Source organism: Varanus komodoensis, unplaced genomic scaffold (genome assembly GCF_004798865.1).
Source record: "Varanus komodoensis strain SLA01 unplaced genomic scaffold, ASM479886v1 scaffold5, whole genome shotgun sequence".
NCBI lineage: Eukaryota > Metazoa > Chordata > Lepidosauria > Squamata > Varanidae > Varanus > Varanus komodoensis.
In genome coordinates, this window is record NW_025336087.1 from 14,182,057 (window position 1) to 14,202,635 (window position 20,579).

Here is a 20,579-nt window from a genome sequence, read left to right on the forward strand (position 1 = left end):
CGAAGCTCAAGGGCAACACAGGATTTTATTTTGACTTTGGGTGCACAATTATTTTATTTCCTGCTAGGATTACATAATGTGATCCATTGTGCCCTCTACTGTCTGGTTTATAGTATTTTGATTAGTTGCTACAAGAAATGTCTTAGCTTTTATTTTCTACATATGTAGCATTTTAAAATTACTTTACAAAACATCATTTTATAGGAACTTAGGTTGTGTAAGTACTAATCAGGACTCATGGTTCCTTGATTCCACTGTTGTTGTTGTTGAATTGGTCATTCTCTCTCTCTCTCTCTCTCTACCAGCCCATCTCTTCTATTTATATATTCTTTTTCTGCTTCAATTTTTTCATTTAATTTTCTCATTCTGTCCAACATTCTACACTATATTCCCCTGGATACTGAAAGCTGGAATATGGCAATTTTTGCTTAGTTAATAAATCTATGATATGACTCCAGCAAATCTACCAGCACACGGAAAGGGAACTTGCACATAATGGCATCCTCATTTTGCAATTTCTTGCCCCAAAATTTGCTGTGATTTCAGCTGGAGATGATTTTTAACTTATCTTACGGTATTTTATTTAGTACAGGTGCTGCTTTCTACCATTTCCTCTGCTTTCTTATTTTTTAGGTTTTGATCTTAACTCTAAAGCCTACTGCTATACCTTTGCTGTTTTTAACTTGAACGGCAACCTGGGAACTCTTTGGATCTATACATGAGGGTTTTCAGTATCAGTAAATAAATAATGGTGCAACGCTATGCATGTTTAGACAAAAAAACCCTACAACTCCCAGCATGGGCGGTGGTTAATTTAGTTTTAATTGTTTTAATGATTTGCTGCTGCCATTTTATGATTTTAGCTGCCAATTTTTATTTGTATCTATGTATAATTTTATTTTACTCAAGGATATTTTAAATGGTTTGATTTAGTAAGCGTTCAATTTTTATGTCTCCCTTTCTATCAATTTTCTATATTGTTGTTTCTTTGTGTTGATAAATGCATTGTTAATTGCATGACATTAAAAGAGAGACTTAAGGCTAAGTGTTGCAGCCTACAAGTCAAATAAACAAATAAACAAACATTTGTTAAAATTCCACAGCCAGACATTTAAATCAACTTTAGACTAGTCATACTTAAGCCTGATCCTAAACATCTTTACTGGAGGCAAAGTCCACCGATTTCATACTTCTTCCAAGTATGCATATTCAGGATTACATCCTTGAGAACTCCTTCTTTGTGATGCATTATTTTTAGATCAAGCATAACCTTCCAGCAGAGCACTGTGTCCCATCAGTGCTTTATTGCACCATCTGTGACAACTCTCTCATCTGTTCCTTCAGTATTTGGTTTCAGAGAAAGACAATCTGAAGACACAAATGCAAATACATTTACAGTCATAATTGTCTGCAATTAAATTTTGCTGCTTCAGGTTTTTCTCCAATTGTCCAGATGAAAACAAGGCTTTGCTCAGGTTCTCAAAATACTACTTTGGTCCAGAACCTTGCACAATTTCCCATCTGACCTGTTTATTTTTCCCCAGTCTTCTCATACTAAAATTGCATCCTGTACCTTGTACACTATTGGATAATTCTGGGACAAGCTTTTTCTTTGCCAATATTTGACTGATTGAGAGCAATGCTCTGGTTAGCAGGGCCCACTTGCCCCAGTACTTGGCTGCCTGAAGTAAAAGACAATATGGCACTCCCCCCTTTTCAGGTATAGACGTCAACTGGATTGGCAGCTGAATCTTATTTCAATGCAGGAAAGCATCTTCTACCATGCCTCACTGCAGCAAGCACACGAGCCCTGTTCTCCAACAGAAGGGGATGGCTAGACTAGAGGAACAGCCACTGTGCTGCCACAACTGCTGCCTGAAGCAATCATCTCAGTCCACCTAAGGGTAAGATCGGCCCTTTTATTGTGCTACCACCCTCCCATAGAGGACCTTCTACCTGCGGCAAACTAGAGAAATTTTGCATTTGCCTTGCCATTTTCTTCCTAGGGATCCAGGGACTGGCAGTCTTGGTTGTATCTCTAGCAGGAGAAACTGTTCCCTTAGACACTCCAGTCTAGGAGAAGACCATCTAGACTAGTTGCTGGGCCCTTAGGCAGCAGAGGTGGTAAGCTTGTCCAGTCTTCTTTGCCAAAAGTCTGCTTTGGATCATTCTAGACTTCCTGTCCTTTGCTTGTCTGTAAAATATTCTTTCAGACTTCATGTCTGGAGCTACAGAATTCATTCAGGAAAACAGGTGAAGACAAAGCCAGGGCCAGACATTTTATTGGGGACAATTTCTCACAAGGAAAGCACAGTCCAGGCAGATCTATTCAACCAGCAGAACAGAGCATGAAGGCCTCAAAGTCCGAGGTCTCCCTTTCCAGAGTGGCTTTACACGGTGCATCTTTGTGTGTGGGGTCCGACAAAGCAGGTCATCCAGAGTCAGAGGTGTTAGCTGTCCCAAGGTTTGCAGCTTGGCAAATGTTTCTTCAAACCGGACACAAAGGCCTGGGTCATTCTCCAGCTTCTCCCTGGCTGTGGACAACTAGGAAAAAAATCCCAGCAATCATATCAGTACCTGTGGACTAAAGTGCTACTTTCTATATTTCATTAACTGAAACATGACTACATGGAGATTGGATACCCTCCTAAAAGTAACACTGCCCTTTTATTATGATGCTACAGAACTCCTCTCTGTTTTATGTTCTCAGCTGTAGCCATACACATCACTCCTTGGGACAGAAAACTACAAGCTGATCCCCAGGATCTATATTTCGAAGGAGATGGGTGTTGGACCTCTTTAGTCTGAAGACCAAATTCCATTTGGAGAAGCTCTGGGGGCCTGCACATCAGTGCTGAGTAAGGCAGAGGCTGGGCCAAAAATACCAGCATATTTCTACCTAGGGGAAGGTCCACAGCTTGGTGGCACAGCAAAGTCACGCGTTCTATCCTAGACATCTCCAGGAAGAGCAGGAAAACCTCTTGGCTGAAACCCTAGAGAGTTTCTGCCAGTCAGTGCTGACAATCCTGAACCAGATGGACAAAGAGACTGAATATAACGCAGTCTCCAATGGTCCTTACTTAGTTATTGGTTACTATACATTAAGAGAAGCATTTTGGCCTTTCAGAAGGGGGGAGGGACTGCACAAACCTGGGAAACCACTAAATGATTACTGGCTGAAAGAATGGGGATGGCACCAAAGAAAGGGGACACCGCTGCCTGGGAAACTCTGGAGGACCAGAATGAGAACACAGGCTGGATATGGCCCCTGGGCCAAAGATTCTCTACTTCAGCACTAAAGGATGTTCTTAAAAAGCATGTTATGAAGTGTACACCAGTACATTCCCAAGTATACCTTAGCTGATACTGAGTAATAAGAAATGAACATGATCAGCAGTGATGCCCAGCCATTCCCAAGCAGTAAATGTGGATCCATCCAAAAGATAAATAAGGGCTGTTCCTGTGCTTGGTTACTCTGGGATTATAAACTACAAGTTCATTTTTAAATTATTTCATTTTACGATCCATGATGTTTACTGTTTTCATTGTCATTTAACCTGAGCTGAAAGACCTGTGTAGTAAAAGGATTGTTAACTAAAATAGGAAGCATTCACCAAGCCATAGAGAGGCACATCGGAACCTGTGTAACCCAAGACAATCAGCAAGGAGATGTGACTGAAACAGTCCACTGCTACATGGAGAGGTTTAGTCTCAGGATTATGCCCTCTCCATCTTGAGGGTGTTCCCAAGAAGTCATCTCCTGGAAACTATCCATCCATCCATCCATCCATCATCCATCCATCCATCCATCCATTTAGACCGCTTATATGCCGCCCCCATTGCATAAGCCTCGGGGCGGCTTACAATCATAAAATCCCACATATAAATACAAAAAAATTCATCGAATAAATAAAATACTTAAAATAAAATAACTATGAGGTATAAGAGGCTGGCAGGCATCTAGAGTTGTGTTGCTTCACGCTACCGTGCCAACAACACTGCAGCAGTCACAGAGACATTCCAAAAGAGTTCAGAATAAACAGCCAATGCATTCTGCAGTCCTCTTGTGCAACAAGAAAGGCTACAAAGGTCATGTTTTATCAGTATTGTTAGGATCAAGGCTCCTCTGGGGCTCCATCTAGTAGTCAGAAGCAGAATACGCAGGACTGGCTCCAGGTTCTACTAGAACTCCCCGCCTCCCGAGTCCTTACTGCCTTGTCTCAGCAACACAGGTTCTCCAGTTTGCTGTGGACCTGTGCCTGCATCTGGTTCCTGCCTTGCCATGCTATGCCCTTCATTGCTGTATCTTGCCTTGCTGTCTTCCCTCAGCAATGCAGGGCTTCCTGCTAGCTGTGGTTCCGCTCTTGCATCTTGCCTGACCCTTGCTGCATATTCTATCCAGCCTCAAGCTACCTGCACTTCTCTTTGTCTGCCTGGTTCTTCACCCTTGGCTTGTTCATGAGCATGCCTTTGTCTCGCCCTGATACATACATCTAGTTCCTGACTTCAGCCTGTTCTGTGACTATGCTGCTCTGGTCCTGGTGCCTCTGTCTTATCTCCTGCTGTTCACGCCCTGGCCCCCAATAAATATATAATGGAAAATTGATTTTGCGGGATCCTAGAAGCACATGATAAGGGGGAAAGGGTCTAGCTGCTAGAAGAGCTTATTTTCACACACTGGTTTCCACAACAGCACTCCACTTACCACTGATATTGAGAACTCAGGTTTTTTCACACAAACTGAAGCTCTGGTTTTTGAAATGGCTTCCAGTGATTTAACAAGGCCTTCTAGGTCTCCAGATGCCACCTGAAGAAGAATCTTGCGGAAAAACACAACTAGTGAGAAACACTTTCCTAAGCTCTGGCAGGGAGAATATTGGATAGTGAGGTAGATGGTAACCTTGCAGAAATCCTGTCCTGTCTTGCATGCCTAACGTCAGTGGTAGACACTTAAAACAAAGCTTCATCAGGCCTACTCAGCCACAATTAAGCTGTATTATTAAATGATCTGGCATTGTTAGCAACTCAAGGAGGTACCCAGGATGACCACCAACCTCCCCAGAACTGGAAAAACCAATGTCATCCCAATGGCTCACCTTTATGGTTCATCATTTTTATTGTACTAGCCACTGGCCTTGAAAGTTTCCAGATGATCTTCCCACATAGTCCCAATCAAAAAAGTTCCATTAAATTTGCCATGCAGAATCTTTCAGCCTTCCCAAGTTTGTATAAAATTTCACAATAAAAACAAGCAAACAATAAAACTGGTCATGGGAAGGAAGGTACTCATACAAAGGAAAAAGAAGTACCAACATCCCCATTATTATTGTTTTCCTTGAAAAGCAGTGCAGAAACACCTTAAATAAGTTATTCTAAAGAAAAAAACAGATTTGTATGTGGGATATATATCAGTATTCTTTAGCTGACTCCCATATTTCTTGAAACCTATGTAGTCAAGAGGACAAGGAAGGCATATGAAATAAAAGGTAGGTTGGTGGTGGGTAAGCAGGGAAGAAAGGGTACAGGCTTTGTCCTCAGCCAAGCAGTAACTCTACTGATTGCAGCCTGCCTATGCCAGGCAACCCTCTTTTCCTACCACCAGAAACATTCAGCAACTCTTGCCCTTAGGTTAAGATTCTTTAATAGCTCCTGCTACTTTCACTGGTTGCTCCCTTCAGCAGCATCCCATCCATCTGGCTTCCTTTTCTTTAGGCCTTTGGGCCAAATAACTCCTGTCCTCTACCTGTTGTACCTTCAAGATCCTGTTTCTCAGTTTCTTTCCTACATTGCCACCTTCCTTTCACCACTGCACATCTGGGATTCCTGCCCCCTAAACTACTTGCCACAAGGGACTTCATTTTACTATGCTTTTCTAGCTCAATAGTCATTCTTAGATCTATGGGCTGGGACAATTTTTCTAAACCAAGTGGTTTGCTATCCTGACCAAAGGCTGAGGGATGCTAACATGCTCTGACTCATAAGCTTGATTCTTATGGAATGTTTTGTTTACAGAAAGTTTTGAGAAAATTCAGTTAGTGTCAAAAGCTTCACCTACACATAACAAGTTCTACACTTTAACCATCAGCTAGTCGAAAAAAAAAAAGTGAAGAGTGAAAGAGTACGCAATTTATACCCTTTTAAGCAGCAAACATAAATTCTATTTAAAACTAAGAACAAAACAAACCTCTGGTATTATTTCCAGATAAGTGTGGAACAGAACAGTATGTGTCCTAATTTTTTTCATGGCAGTGGAAAAATTTCCTTAAAACAAAACCATTTTTTCATGGTTTATGCCTTACCCACAAAATTCAGACACTTACTTTCAGATTAGAGCATACCCTACTTTCTGTGCTCATGATCTGAGAATAAAAGGACTGGGCTTTCATGACATCATTCTGGAAGGAAGAAACAGAGGCAATAATCAAACTATTTCTATCAATAAAGCATTACTTAGCATTTCATTTTACTCACTTGTAAAATCACCCAATAAGATATTTACTCATCCAACCACACATTCATAGTTCAATGAATACTGGATGGCTTCCCATTGCAAGAGGAGCTACTAGAACAAATCAAGACATGGACAGCCATCTGAGTGAGATAGTATAAACTGGTGTTCTGCAATAACAGGGAGTAGGACCTGATGGCTTTCTGGCCCCTTCCAACTCTACTATTCTATGATTCTATGATCCGAGGCAAAAAAATTCTCAGCATACATTTTATCTCCAGAAACATTCCAGAACATGTTCCAAGGACAAATACCTCTTCTCCAGTTAGCCTGAGTTAGTATTATTTTAAGATACCCGTTGATGCGATGAGATGCAGAATATGCGCATGCATGCACAGAAAATATACATACATAATGTAAGAAAGGATGCTACAGAGCAAAATGTATCATAGAGCAACAGTGCGTAATTTTTATGTTCTTGTTGGCAACTGTATTTTTCAGGTACTAGTCTGGGTCATAAAATCATGCTCAGATTATGTAAGTCAAATTGGCATTATCTAAAAGTAAGGGCTTCTCAGCTACACAGCACATGAACTTGAACTGTTTAAGATCTTCAACTGGGAACCGAGGGCCAATTTGCATTTTCAGGCTTCTCCTTAAGGGACCAACTGGCCATGGGACTTGCCCTTCTAGAAGGTACCTGAGATAACAACAACAGCAACAACGTTAAAAGATTGCTAAAGCCACAATGAGAGCAGATAAAGATGCTTCAGCGTAGGGAAATTTGAGGAACCCAGTAGTGCAATGTTAATTGTATGGTTTATCATGACTCATTCCGCTGGACTCTGGTTCATTAGCCCTGCGCTGTCCTGCTACTGACTTCCTGTGACTGAGTCAAGTAGAATTGGCCAATTTGCACAAATTGGCTGAGTTCACATAAAACATCCTAGAGCCACATAGTTTTGGGATGCTTATTTGTGCAAGTGTCATCTGCAGTTTAAAAACACACAAATTGCACTCCATGTTAAAGACAGAAGTTCACAACAACACCCCTGATTGGCTTGGAAGTAGCAGTAAATCATCAAGTTCAAACAAGACTGACTATTCTAGTACATCCCTGTATCAGAGACCACTTCTGGCCCAATGCCTGCAAACGGGACATCCCTGTGCCACAGAACATCCCATCTGTGTTGACTGCCTTTCTCAGCATTGTCAAATGGACTGGCTACATGAGCTTCTCTTGTGAATGGCTATTTTTCATTTCTCTCTGAACAAAATAAAGTTAGCACCACAAGGAGCCCGTTCCTTCCCGTAAAACATGTCAGGAAATCTCACAAGTATTTATAGAGCATTCATGTATTAAAAAGTCTTCCTAGATATGGGAACCTAGACATGTTGTACAGTGCATGCACAATTCATAGTAACACAGGTAAGAAAGCCAAAGAATCCAAGCACCTGTTTCAGAGCAGATGCTACTGCAAAGCAGAGTGCTCTTCTTGGCAACTGTTCTCCTTTGAGCTGTGCCTCTTCAAGTAATGTAGTACAAATTTTGCAAGACTCCGAGCTGTTCTGTGGAATGGAAGATTTCAGTGCATGTGTGATTACAATTCAGACATGTTATAAGGAAGCGAGGACCTAACTGAATGGCCAACTGCGCACTGGAAATTTTACAACCAACCTTTGAAATTTTACAACCGACAAAGAATCCACCAATAAGAAATAAAAATGAAACGAACATTTGTACATATTTCCCTCAAAAGGGGGAACTCAACATATATTCCAAAACAGATGAGGCATTTCTACAGCCATTGAGAAAACTAAAATTCAGAAAATACAGAACCACTTATTTTCCAGAATTCTCTTCAAAACATATGTAAGTCTCTCCTTACAAGCACGGAGAGATGTATTCCCAAATAGTTAAGATACTTTTAACTGCTGAAAACATGTAATTTGATATATATATATATATATATATATATATATATATATATATATATATAAAAAAAAACCTAATGTTCTTGAAGTATCAGGAAAGGGGACATTTTTAGATCCATGTCAAAACATGGAAAAGAACGTTTGCTAGTAACTGGCACTAAATCACAGAGTAAACCCAAATACTTGAAAGCTGGTGTGTTGGGTTGTGAGATCTCTATTAATTTTTCAGGAAGGTGTTTCTGGCAGTCAAAAGGAGCATAGGAGCATTTAGCTGCCAAAAGGAGTATCTCTATCCTAGTGGAATGAAAGCTTCATGAGTTAATAAGAAATGCTTGGAGTCAGCTCTTTGTATCAGTCAAAACCTAACTGTTTGTCACATATATGACAAACTGGATGAGAGCCAATAAACTGAAGATCAATCCAGACAAGACGGAGGTCCTGCTGGTAGGTGTTTCGAGCTCCTGGGTAGGTGACTTGGATCTTGTCCTGAATGGGGTTTCACTCCCTCTAAAGGACAGGGTCCGCAGCTTGGAAGTGCTCCTCGACCCGGAGCTGACTTTGGAAGCTCAAGTGTCGGCAGTGAGGAGCAGCACTTTCCATAAGCTTCAGCTGATCCATCAGGTGCGTCCCTACCTGGATGACGACTGCCTAGCGACAGTGACGCAGGCATTGGTTACTTCCCAGTTGGATTTCTGTAACGCGCTCTACGTGGGGCTGCCCTTGAAGACAGTCTGGATACTTCAAATGGTGCAAAATTGAGCAGCCAGGTTGCTGACGAGGACTGGGTGTTATTCTCATATAACCCCAGTCCTCTACCAGGTTCAATGGCTTCCCATCGAAGTCCAGGCACAATTCAAGGTGTTGGTAATTACTTATAAAGCCCTTAACGGCTTGGGACCCAGACACTTGAAGGAATGCCTGCAGCCATATTTGCCCTCCTGCCCCTTGAGATCGGCAGCAGGGGCTCTCCTCTGGGAGCCTTCCGTAAGAGGTATCAGGAAGCAAAGTACCTGGAGGAGGGCCTTATCTGTGGTGGTGCTCCATCTGTGAAATGCGCTCCCCAGAGGTCCGCCTGGCACCGTCGTTATTTGTTTTTCGGCGCCAGGCCAAGACCTTCTTATTTAAACAGTATTTTAATAGTCTTTAATACTTATAGTTTTAATTATGCAGCCAGTGTGTTTCCAAGTTTTAATTTTAATTATAATTTTATTTGTTTTATTTATTTGTGTTGTGAGCCATCCCGAGGCTGTGTAGCAATGGGGATGGTATATAAAAACTTTAAATAAATACATATAAAACTGGTTAAGCAACAGACTGCAGTGGCTGTGAATTCCCAAACACACACTTTGTAATGAGTCCAACTAAACCCAGGGAGGCTTTTACAACAACTGAAGAGGAACTTATTCATGCATATTGTAAATTTTATGCCAGCACTGACAACCATCAAGTAGTGGAGTGGTATCCAAATGCACTTAAAAATGTATTTCCTGCCATCCGAATAGCTCCCATTTTTATAGGATTTATCTTAAAAATGTCCATGCTTCATAAATGATGCTTGTTTGGGTCTAAAAATAAATAAACCTTTGTATTCAGTTGCCTTATTTATTATAGAGAAGTCTTTAACTGTTGCTGGTTGTCATTTTACCAATTTTCATTAATTGCATTGTTTACCCCAGAAATGTGTGCTTAGAATGAAGGATACATATTGACTAAACAAGGAAAGATTGAACATATCATGACTACTGAAAAGAGGATTGAGAAAAGCACCCTGTTAGGTCTTGCAGTGCAAAAGCATTCTCAATGACAAAAAAACTTAGAAACATCTTGTAGGGCATGTGTATTATTACCAGTTTGTAGCACACTGCAAATGCAAGTATGTAGGTCTCACTGTTGAATCTTACACCTTGATTCTTCATTTCTAACAGCACCTCCAAAGCACCTGTAGAGCAAGACTTTCAGTTAGGGTTACTTCACTATGTTGTGATAGTTACGCACGGATTGCATTAAACTTTAGTTCACTCTACCACAAGAAAAAAGTGCTAAGGTGTTTCAGAAATGTGTTGCAGCAGAGATTTAAAAACTCCTAGGCTCCCAAAAGAAAATAGCTACACATCTGAGATCAAACATAAGAGAGAACAATTAAAAATCCATAAAAACCTTTATGATTACATGTAATGAAAGACAGCACGTGCTTACTGAGGACACAGTTAAGAGGGCATTTTTAAATGTATTTGCCAAGTGTGCCACATCTTTTTATAACTTTTCTTTTTAAATCAAAGAAGGACTTGCTTTGCCCAAAGACCCAATGATTCTATGTTAATTTTAGCTTCTGGATATTATTACACTGAAGAACGTTTGCCATAAATTAAGCATTCTTTTGGCGAATAAGTTACTTTTGGAGAATAGGTTACTTACATTCATAATGACCATTCTTAAATAGCATATCCATCAAAATATTGAATGATGTGCTGTCTGCAAAGAAGCCATGCAGCGCCTGAAGGGAAAAGAAAAGAATGAGTTTGAAAAAACTCATAACCCAATGGCCAGGTTTGCATGAGGGAAGAAAGAAAAGCTACAGTGGTGTTTTTCCTTGCCTTGCTCAAGCACTGTCTTATTTCTACAATTACCTTCACCAAGAACAGGTTGTCATGATTACTCCCTACTCCACAATCCATAGCTTGTTCCAGGGTTCCCGGGAGTCTGAAATCCAACCTCACTACTAATCCTCACTGGGCTTGGATGTCACAGCACCCTGCACCAGTAACTATGAAAATTTAGGTGGTGTATGACATACATAAGTAAGGGAGGAAAAAGAAGCCACAGTTGCTGTTTTTCCTTCCTTGCTCATGCAAACCCATTGATACTGGCTACCCAGATTACGTATTGAAGCTGATGTGCTTGGACAAACTTGTACATAAAAATCCAGACCTAATATTTTAACTTCCTGTTGAAGTCCTATAGAAGCCTACAAGAAAGAAGAAACTATTATTCCTCACAATAAAATGGAACTATATTTAATCACTCCCTCTTACCTTCAGGATCAGCTGTCAGTGACTACAAACAGTTATGGTAGAAAGAAGGGCCTGAAATCCCTCAAACTATGCATAGAAAACCACACACAGCACTGCCTAAGGATCCCAGTCTTAGGCAGCAATGCTATACACTATTTCCATTGAATAGGACTTTCTGAATAGACATATGAGGATTGTCCTTTCACTCCACAGACTAAAGGGGGAAAGCAATTTAGAGTGCAGTCCTGTGGATGTTGAGACAGAAAAAAGTCCTACACCTCCCAGCATCCTGCAATGTAGCTAGGGGATGCTAAGAGTTGGAGGATTTTTCCCCCAACATGCATAAGATTGTTCCCTTACTTACATACAATGAATATACATATGTAGTGATTTTTCCTAGGAATAAAATACAGACCAGATCCATGATTTTTCAAAAGAAACCCAAAAAAACAAAAAACCCTTTTCTAAGCATGGAGAAGGCGCACAAGTGAAACTGAAGCTTTGTTTGAAGTTCTTTTTATTTAGAAATGGCAGTACTAAACAATACTAGGTTCTTCCCTCCAGTGGTTGTTCATAATTCTCTAACATGGTGCCCTCAAAAAGTTTTACACAATAACCTCCAGAATAACTGGCTATTGGCCTGGGATTGAGGGGAGTTGTAGTTATAGTCTGGGAGTTGTAGTCTAAAACATCTGGAGGGCGCATGGTTGAGCCAAAGCTGCAAAAAAGAAGCACATGAACAACCTAGAATAGTCAGGAAAGAGATACAGCCAATGCACCCTGACATTCCTTGCTCATAAAGGTAGGACTGTTGCCTCAAGCTAGCAATTTTGAAATACAACAGGACCCCCATATCCACAGGAGGTAGGTTCCAAGGCCTCCAGCAGATGCGTGAAACCATGGATAGTAGTGAACATTACATGTATGGGGTTAGGGGTGCAGGACACCCACAAAAGGGGAAAAACTGAGAATATTTCTAGTGAAAAACTGTAAATATCTCTAGAGTCTTTGAGCTCACTGAGAGACAAAGCATGTGAGTGAGGTTGGTTAGTACTGAGACAGAGTGTGGTGTCTTCAAACAAAGTGCATAGTTCCTTAGAGATATTCACATTTTTTTTCCATTTTGTGGCAGTCCTGTGCCTCAACCCATGTGAAAGTGGAGGGCCAATGGTCAACCTTGAATCCACAGTAACTGAGACAGTGGATACTGGGCTCCTCCTGTATTATAATAGTATAAACTAGTCCTCACGATCACAGATAAAGAATATTGTTGTTCAGCTCATGCGATGATTCATTTAGGACTTTAAAGAACTGAGATGCATTCAAAGTGGGAGAATGAGGTATGGAGTAGAATACAGCTTTCTAAGAGCCTGCCAAGGAGGTTGATCCCTTAACACACTTCTACTCCCAATTCATGACCTGAATGTGTAAGTCAATCTGAGACTAAAGCATGTGCAGAAGGTTGTGATCTCTCAATAACTGATAAAATAAACAGGTCCAAAGCTTTGTTCAATATCAACTAAACAGCAAAGAAGTATTTAAATATTTGAAAACATATTCATGTAGTATAAGCCAGGAACATGAAGAGTTGAAGATACCAAGCAGGACATAAGTTTTGCTAGGAACCTTTCCTGTTAAAATAATCATTTCCAATAAAACCCAAGGGTTTTATGGAAGTATCACAAATTTCAAGGGGCTTGCAAGGGAAAACATTTATTTTGGATTAACTAGATGAAAGAGACAAATTGAGTTTTTCAATTTTACCTTGTCTTTAATGAGTTCTAAAGCAGTTGATTCAAGGTTCAGTTCATAACAAAGTCTCATAAAAAGGGGGCCAAATCTGAACTCCAAGGACACATTTCTGTTATCGGCATGGTACCTGAATAGGAAACACAGGTTATTTTGGTCTAGTTTTGAAGAGCAAATGTATGAGAAAGACAAAAAACAAATGCGAAATGGAATTCTTCTAAGACATGGGAGCCTACATGCATGGGAAGTCTTCCCACTTGTATATGATGACTGGAAAGCCAACAAAGACCACTGCATGGGAGTACTTTTAAGTACAAAACAATGAAATGTTAAGAAGAATATGACTATATAAGACTATATCTTCCAAAATTCATCCTTCTCTCTGTCATAATCTGCTTCTGGCTGAGGCTTTGGTTGCACCTCTGACTCATTCATGGAATTTTATGTTGGGGGAGGGGTGTCAGCCAACATTGCCTTCCAATTCCACTTTTTCCTACTGCTTGTTCAATCTTGCAGTAGAACATCCATTAAGGAGAAAACCCCAAATAACTGCAATCTTCCCTCTGAGTGTAGCACCAGGAGTACGCTGTCTGGAAGCACCTATAGCCCTAAATTGGTCAACTTTGGTAAACAGCATAAGGTTCTAATTTTCTTCCATTTACTTGTTTTGTGTTTCACAATATTTCCATGCAGTTGGGAAGTGCCAAATTGAACATTTAGCAATTTCATTTTCTCAGACATTCAGTGTGGTTCTTTAAAAAGCTTGCAATTCAAGTCGTTCCTTGGCTAAATCAACCAAATGAAGTGCTTTGTTGGTCCTATGAGAAAAGTGTATTTCCCTCTGAGCAAATACAGTGGTACCTCAGCTCATGAACTTATTCTGTTCCAGGACTCTGGTTGCGACTCAAATTGGTCATGAGCCAAGTCAAGTTTCCCCATAAGGTTCAATGTAAATAAGGTTAATTCGTTCTGTAAATATTTTTTAAATCACAAAAATTTGAAACAAAGTAACAAAGAACAACAAAGCAACAAAGTACAGTACAGTAGAGAACACTAACCTAGGTGCGGGGGGGGGGGCGGTATTTTTTGGAGGGAGAGTCCAAACCATAATCGTGTGATCGTGGTCGTCACCCAACGCAGAGTTTGTCAACTGAGGCAAAATTTTTCTGAAATTTCTGATTTGTTCATGAACAGAGGTGTTCGTGAGCCGAGGTACCACTATACAAAGATGTCCAACCTGAATAGGTAGCCATAAGCAAAGCAGTTTACATTATTTAGCTCTCAGGGCCTGTGAGGTAGGCATGGACTGACACTTTTCAAGTATAACATAATAAGGACCAATCTCATTAAAAGTGTTCCACTCCTGTCACATGGTCTGTTTATTTTCAACTAAAGCAAACACAAATGAAATAACAACACAATAATTTAACAAATGTTACCTGTATACAACTTTTTTGGCTAGCTCAACGTCATCGCTTGTTTGGCAAAGATGTAGTACTGTTTTCAATTCATCTTTGAAAATTAGTCTATTTTTTGTCAACTTTTTTTCAATTGTTCTGAAATATTCATCTGAAATGGAGTTGCAATATATTTATATTGGGCTGATATTCAAGCAACAATATCACCTTGCAAACCACTTACTGCACTCCTGACTGCATTAGTTCAACAGCACGCTGGGATGAGCCCACCCCCGCACCCACATGGCATCACTGCTATAACCAGGACTTAAGCAGAATGGCCACTGCTGGGACAAGCATAGTCCCAGATCCCGATGAATAATATCCTTTAGGCATGATATTGCCTTTAGTAGATACAAACTTGGTCCTGTTCCCCAACCAATCCCAGTGGATGAAGATGGGTAGATTCCTAACGAACATTTGCTTCAAGACTAAAAGGGAAATGTCTGTTTCCAAAAGGGGCGGTGAGGTTAAATTCAGTCCTACTTAGGATTCAGCCAGGAGGAGGACTAAGCTTACTTCTGCTCTCAAATTTGTGAGGACTTGAATGCTGAAATGGGGCTCAGAATGGAAGTTCTGCAGAAGGGATGATGAATTTACGGTCCGGGCAGGATCACACTGATATGGCTGGCAATGTTTGAAATTATTTATAAGTTCCAGTTGGTCTGTTTCCGTGGCAGTCCCTTTGAATTGTCCCTTGGTATTTTAAGTTACTTGACTCAGAATGGGGAAAGTACGATTGACTGATCATTGATTAGAAAGTGATCATTTACCTCTCAAGATTGGATTGCAAAGTATTAAAACAGAAGGCGTTTTTCAGGGTGGGAAGTGAATGTATACAATTATTTTGCCTTAGTTTTTGTTTTATTTTGGTGGTATGTGCTTTGCTTGGAGTGTGCATGTGCATGTGCCTTGCCTGGTTTCTCACCGAGTTTGCTATATGTGCAGATAATATGCATTGTCTGTTTTCTGTGGATGTTTTCTTGTGTGCATTCCTCTGCACATTGTCAGCTTGTCCATTACAAAAAGGCATTTTGTTATGCTTTATGGAGGCAAATAAATGCTTTGATATTTGGGGCATGGATTACTATCAGACTTCACAACACTAATTTGCGAATGCCTGGTAGAGTATATACATGAAAGGAATACCTTTTTTGCCTTGTATGCTAAATCCAGCTTCCAGCTTCTTCTGCTGAAATTCTTGTAATTGCACAATATTATCAGTTAACAAACAGCGCTTTGCTGAAAATGGAATAGAAAAAGAGAAATGTAAAATATTCTAGATACTTAAGTAACAACAATAAAGTAGAATTTATTCCAATCTTGTACTATGTAAAAGAATTCAGTGTTTTAAATAATACATCCATACTTTGAGCTACTAACTCAAAAGAGGGCCACAGGGACTCATTTCTCTTTAATGACTAATGTTAGTCTAGTCCAACATGGCTAGAAACATTCTGTATAATATTTTGATATGGCCAGTTCAGATGTAATACAAAACCATGACTTAGTATTTCATGAACAAACATTGGCAGGCCTAGCCCTCAAGCATGGTTTCCTCCTCTGAAAGTAAAGATTAAAATCTTAAACTTTCAATATATGAGAGTTTTCCATTATATCTAAATGATGGAAAATACGGCTTATCTCAAACTGGTCTGTTAACAAACCAGGACCTGAATTCTGGTTCACTCAAATCATTCAGTTAGAAAAAATAACAGTGCCTCTGAGTTTAGATACAGCAGAATCTGAGAATTATTTAAAACCAGATATGGCAGCTATCTATTTCCTTCCCATGTGTGTGTGGAGAAGGTGGAGAAGCAAGTAAACAAAGCAGGACAAGGCCCCACCACACAGTATGACTGGCTACCAGTGACACAGCTGTGGTTCTCTCCACTACTCAATTTCAATTTTACATGGGTAATGGAAAGCCAAATATCACCCCTCAAGAATTCAGCTTCAAATCAGGGACTGCCAGTTGCCAACTTCAGTCCTGGACCAACAAAAGAAGCACTATCCATCGTGTGTAAATGAACATCCTTTTGATTTCAATGGGATTATGTTAGTTTTAGTAAAATTATGTTACCGTGAACAGGTTGTCTTCTAAAACTTAAAGCAGACTGTAGTGCTTTGGGGAAACCCACAACCCTCTGAATTTGGAGGATAAGAAGCATCCTTGGAGGATGGGAGGAGGATGGAGGCAATTTCAATGGTCTAATGCAGGGGTCTCAAACTCAACTTACCTGGGGGCCGCTGGAAGTAGAGTCTGGGTGACTCTACTTACCTGGCTGGGCCAACTTACCTGGCTGGGCCGCATCAAGCAGTGGTGGTGGGCCGCTCATCCCGCGTCGCTCCCGGAGGCCGGCCCGGGCGCCGCTGGAGCTTTGAAGGCCGCAGGGCCCCTCCCCCGTGCCCCACCTGTCCCAGCAATTGGCCCGCGGGCCGCGAGTTTGAGACCCCTGGTCTAATGCCAATGCACTGGCACAGGAGACGAGGTGGCTGAGGTGCCACTGGGATATGTTACACCCTGACAGTGCCAGATTCCTTCCCTCCTGACAGAACACCCCCTAAACCCCTTCTCTGTGGTGGCTCTGGAAATCTTGCAGAAGCAGCTGGCATGGTTCTTTCCACACTGGATGCAAGAGGGGAGGGCACGTTCAGCAGTAAAGTCCCAACTCCAAGGCTGGAGCTCTTTTAATCTCAAAGCTGGGAACCCAAATGATCATATTGCAGTCTAGATGCTGTCTGGAGGTTGGACGGTGGCTCTGTTATTCCATGAGTGAGCAAAGTCTGAAAAAATACAGGAACCTTGTGCCTCATCAGATGTCCTATACTGGGCGAGACCAGTGGCCTCTCTAGGTCAGCACTGTCTCTTCCAGCCTTTCCCAACCTGGTGTCCTCCAGATGTTTTGAAGTACAAAAGCTCCCTAATGCTCATGGGGGTGAAGTCCAAAACATCTGGAGGGTACCATGTTGGGGAAGATTGCTCTCCTCTGAGTGGCAGTGCCTTTTTAGATATGCATCTTTCCCAGTCCAGCCTGGAAAATGCAGAGAGCTAAACTTGAGAATTGTTCCATGCTGTGCATGTGGCTTCACCCTGACCCTAGTCCCTCCTTCCACCAAGCCCTCCTGCATACAAGTCTTTTCCTAGAGGCTCATGCACACTGCAAATTCTCTGTTGTCACTCCAGTACAACTGAAATAGGCATCCCCCAGTGAGATCTACTGCAGCTACAGGACAATTTATTTGATCACCTTAACTACTGTGATCATTTGGTTGTTTTAAAAAAGGCATAATATCATGACTGTAGGAGGCACATTAAGTAAATGAAAGTAGACACTAGTCCTGCAACGCTAGAAGAGAAACACAAGGATGAATTGGGCCAGAATTAGGCTTTTTTGTTCCTTGCTGATCTAACCATATGCTTTCCCTCCACCTGCCAAAAATGAAAATTTACATATTTGTAGTACATTTAGTTAAAATCCTAAGCATAGCTAGCAGGGCGTAATCCCACTGGATGGGGTAGAACACACTTTAAGTTAACATGAATGGCATGGCACCATTATCATAAGAAAGCAAGAGCAGGAGACCTGCGGCATCAGACCAAGGCCCGTCTTGTCCAGACTTCTGTTCACACAGTGGCTAGCTGGCTCCCTGCTCCTCTAAACACGTGAGCCTCAAAGAACCCAAAGCGACTTTCTTTTGAGTGAATACAGATAGGGCAGCATTATTTAGATAATTTACTTCCTCAAAACTGTAATATTTCTCTCCAACCAGATTACCTCCAAGTGCGTTGAACTACAACTCCCACCAGCTCCAGCCAGCATGGTCCCAGATGATGGGAGTTGTGGTCCAAAGCATCCCGAAGGGCCCTCCTCGAGGGGAGGAGGCTAGATTAAGCTATTTGTGGATAACCGTGTTGGTCTCGTTCCTTTTAAACTCTGTGGCGAAGAGCTCTGTGGAACTCTCAAACCTTTATATTCTCGGCGGAAGCAGTCAAGGCCGGTAGGACGGACTACAATTGCCGGACATTATCATTCCGCCCTCTGCATTACGATGAGACAGGCAGTTTTCTGCTGAAATGCCCTCTGCAAAAGGGCGACCATTACTTGGATGGAGTACGCCGTCCTTTCCACACTTCCCCTAAATACCTTGCTGCGGGAAGCTCCAGCAACCGAACGCCCCGACGGCGCGCGGCCCCAACGCAGCAGGGCAGACCGTCTCCCGCAGGATCCGCTGAGAACTTCGCACTAGCGCGGTAGCCATTCTGCCTCTGGGACGTACCAACACACGCCGCACGAGGAGGGGCGCCAAGTGACCGCCCACAGTGCCATTCGTCCGCCATTCGCGCTCTAGGTTTTGCAGGCAAAGGGAGGGCCGCGCTTTTTCGGCGTGGTCAAACCAGGAATCAGCGAGGCGCCCGGACTCCTCTTTCTCTGCCCCTCCCTGGTGAAAGAGGTGGTACACGCCGAGATGGCGGCGCCCGTGCTCAGGCGAGGGTTGCTGGGCTGGAGCTGGACGGGTGTTCGTGGCTGGGCTGCGGCAGGTGGGTGGACGCTGGGGGCGCGAGGGGCTGTTGTTCAGGGGACCAGTCAGCGCCCAGGGGCCTCTCTTGTGCTCTTCCGTTCTTCGTAGACGAATCATAATGAATGTGCCATTTGGGGTCGCGATATGGTAGTCAGCGCCATTTAGAGTATTGCTGGGCGCGTGTAGGCAGAAGAAAGCCGTCCAATCCCTAACATTCCGGTTGGGGGATGCTGGCAATTGTAGGATCTTTTTCCTGTCTAAACATGCATAGGATCGTGCCTTTTTAATTGAGCCGCGGCGTTTATTTTTGAATTGTCCATGAATAAAATTGGCCGCACGTCCGAATGCATTTTTCTTGTTCAGACATCCCTGTGGAACTCGTGATCGGTCTCGTGAGCTTTCTGTACATCAGCCTACAGTTGGCGAACAAATTCATCAATCGGTTGTCCTGTTTATAGCCATGGTGTTGCCCTGGATTAATTTGTTATCCGAGTTGCAGCTTTTCCTATCCCTGTTGTACATAAGATTTCAGTCCCAGTAACTTTTCCCTGGGATTCCTGTAGCTGCCACTGCTTTCATCCTGGGTGCTTTCAGATGGAGAGCTTCTCTTGAGTGCTTCCAGTCAAAAGCATTGTAGAGCAATCCTGCCTTTTCCCCTTTCAATGTCTTCTCTGGTAAGAAAAAGCATGGAAGAAGCAGTGGGAAAATGCAAGAGAACTACAGATAAAAATGATGATATTCAGAACCCCACTCCTAAAATTCTTATTTCTGCCAGGGTGATTGGAAAAATGGGCCAGTCTGGAGGCACCCCTAGTGATGCAGTTATTCAAGACTAATAATAAGGGGGATGCATAATTCTATCAAACTTGGAAATCTTTTTATTATTGTCTAGAGAAATGGGATTATGAATATGTCTATGGATTGCTATAAAAAAATATGGGGCTGACCCAGCAACTCTGATGTCTCTGATGATTGATGTTTTTTTCAGTTTTTTTTTTAGTTTGTAGAAAATAATAATAAAATTTTCTTTAAAAAAAGACTAATAATAAGGGCCACAGGCAACTTCATCTTTTGTAGGGTTGCCTTATTTATTTCTTGGGGTTTTCAGGGTTAAGCAGATTTGTCAATAACAAATGGTTGTTACCAAATAAGCATATTTTGGCAATTTTATGCATATTAATTTTAAGATCTTGCTTTGTACTAAGTGTATTGAAAAGTACTGTAGTGTAATTTTTTTGGCTATTTTTTCCATTGAGTAGGGTAGTGTAAAATGTCTTAGAGAACCTTAGAATTCTGCTAGTGCTACACTAGGCAGGCAGACACACAGGACTGAATAGAACTCATTTTCCTTTCATGAAGGCGGTTAGGGACTACCTTATACCTGGTTAGATCATTGGTTCATCATTTGGAGTGGCTGTTGTGGACAAGGGGTGGGCTTGAGACCCTCACCTCTAG

General features: G+C 41.7%; 2 protein-coding genes across 4 annotated transcripts in view; one reads left to right on the forward strand and one right to left on the reverse strand.

The window, feature by feature from the left end:
* Positions 1 to 2,265: 2,265 nt before the first annotated feature.
* Positions 2,266 to 19,041, reverse strand: PTCD2 (pentatricopeptide repeat domain 2). Its single transcript, XM_044446155.1, has 10 exons — positions 18,749 to 19,041; positions 15,750 to 15,842; positions 14,583 to 14,712; positions 13,159 to 13,273; positions 10,799 to 10,877; positions 10,231 to 10,322; positions 7,904 to 8,017; positions 6,321 to 6,395; positions 4,706 to 4,819; positions 2,266 to 2,544 (listed from the first exon to the last, which is right to left on the reverse strand). The coding sequence occupies exons 1-10, from the start codon at positions 18,861 to 18,863 to the stop codon at positions 2,326 to 2,328; spliced, it is 1,146 nt and encodes a 381-aa protein (XP_044302090.1). The 5' UTR covers positions 18,864 to 19,041; the 3' UTR covers positions 2,266 to 2,325.
* The window catches only part of MRPS27 (mitochondrial ribosomal protein S27), a 57,730-nt gene continuing 56,179 nt past the window's right edge, over positions 19,029 to 20,579 (forward strand). Inside the window, exon 1 of one of the 3 annotated variants that reach the window (XM_044446153.1) lies at positions 19,029 to 19,143. In XM_044446153.1, the coding sequence (XP_044302088.1) occupies positions 19,071 to 19,143 (73 nt within the window). In that variant the 5' untranslated portion in view covers positions 19,029 to 19,070. The remainder of the gene's footprint in view (positions 19,144 to 20,579) is intronic. The other 2 variants (XM_044446151.1, XM_044446152.1) reach the window with 2 other exon arrangements.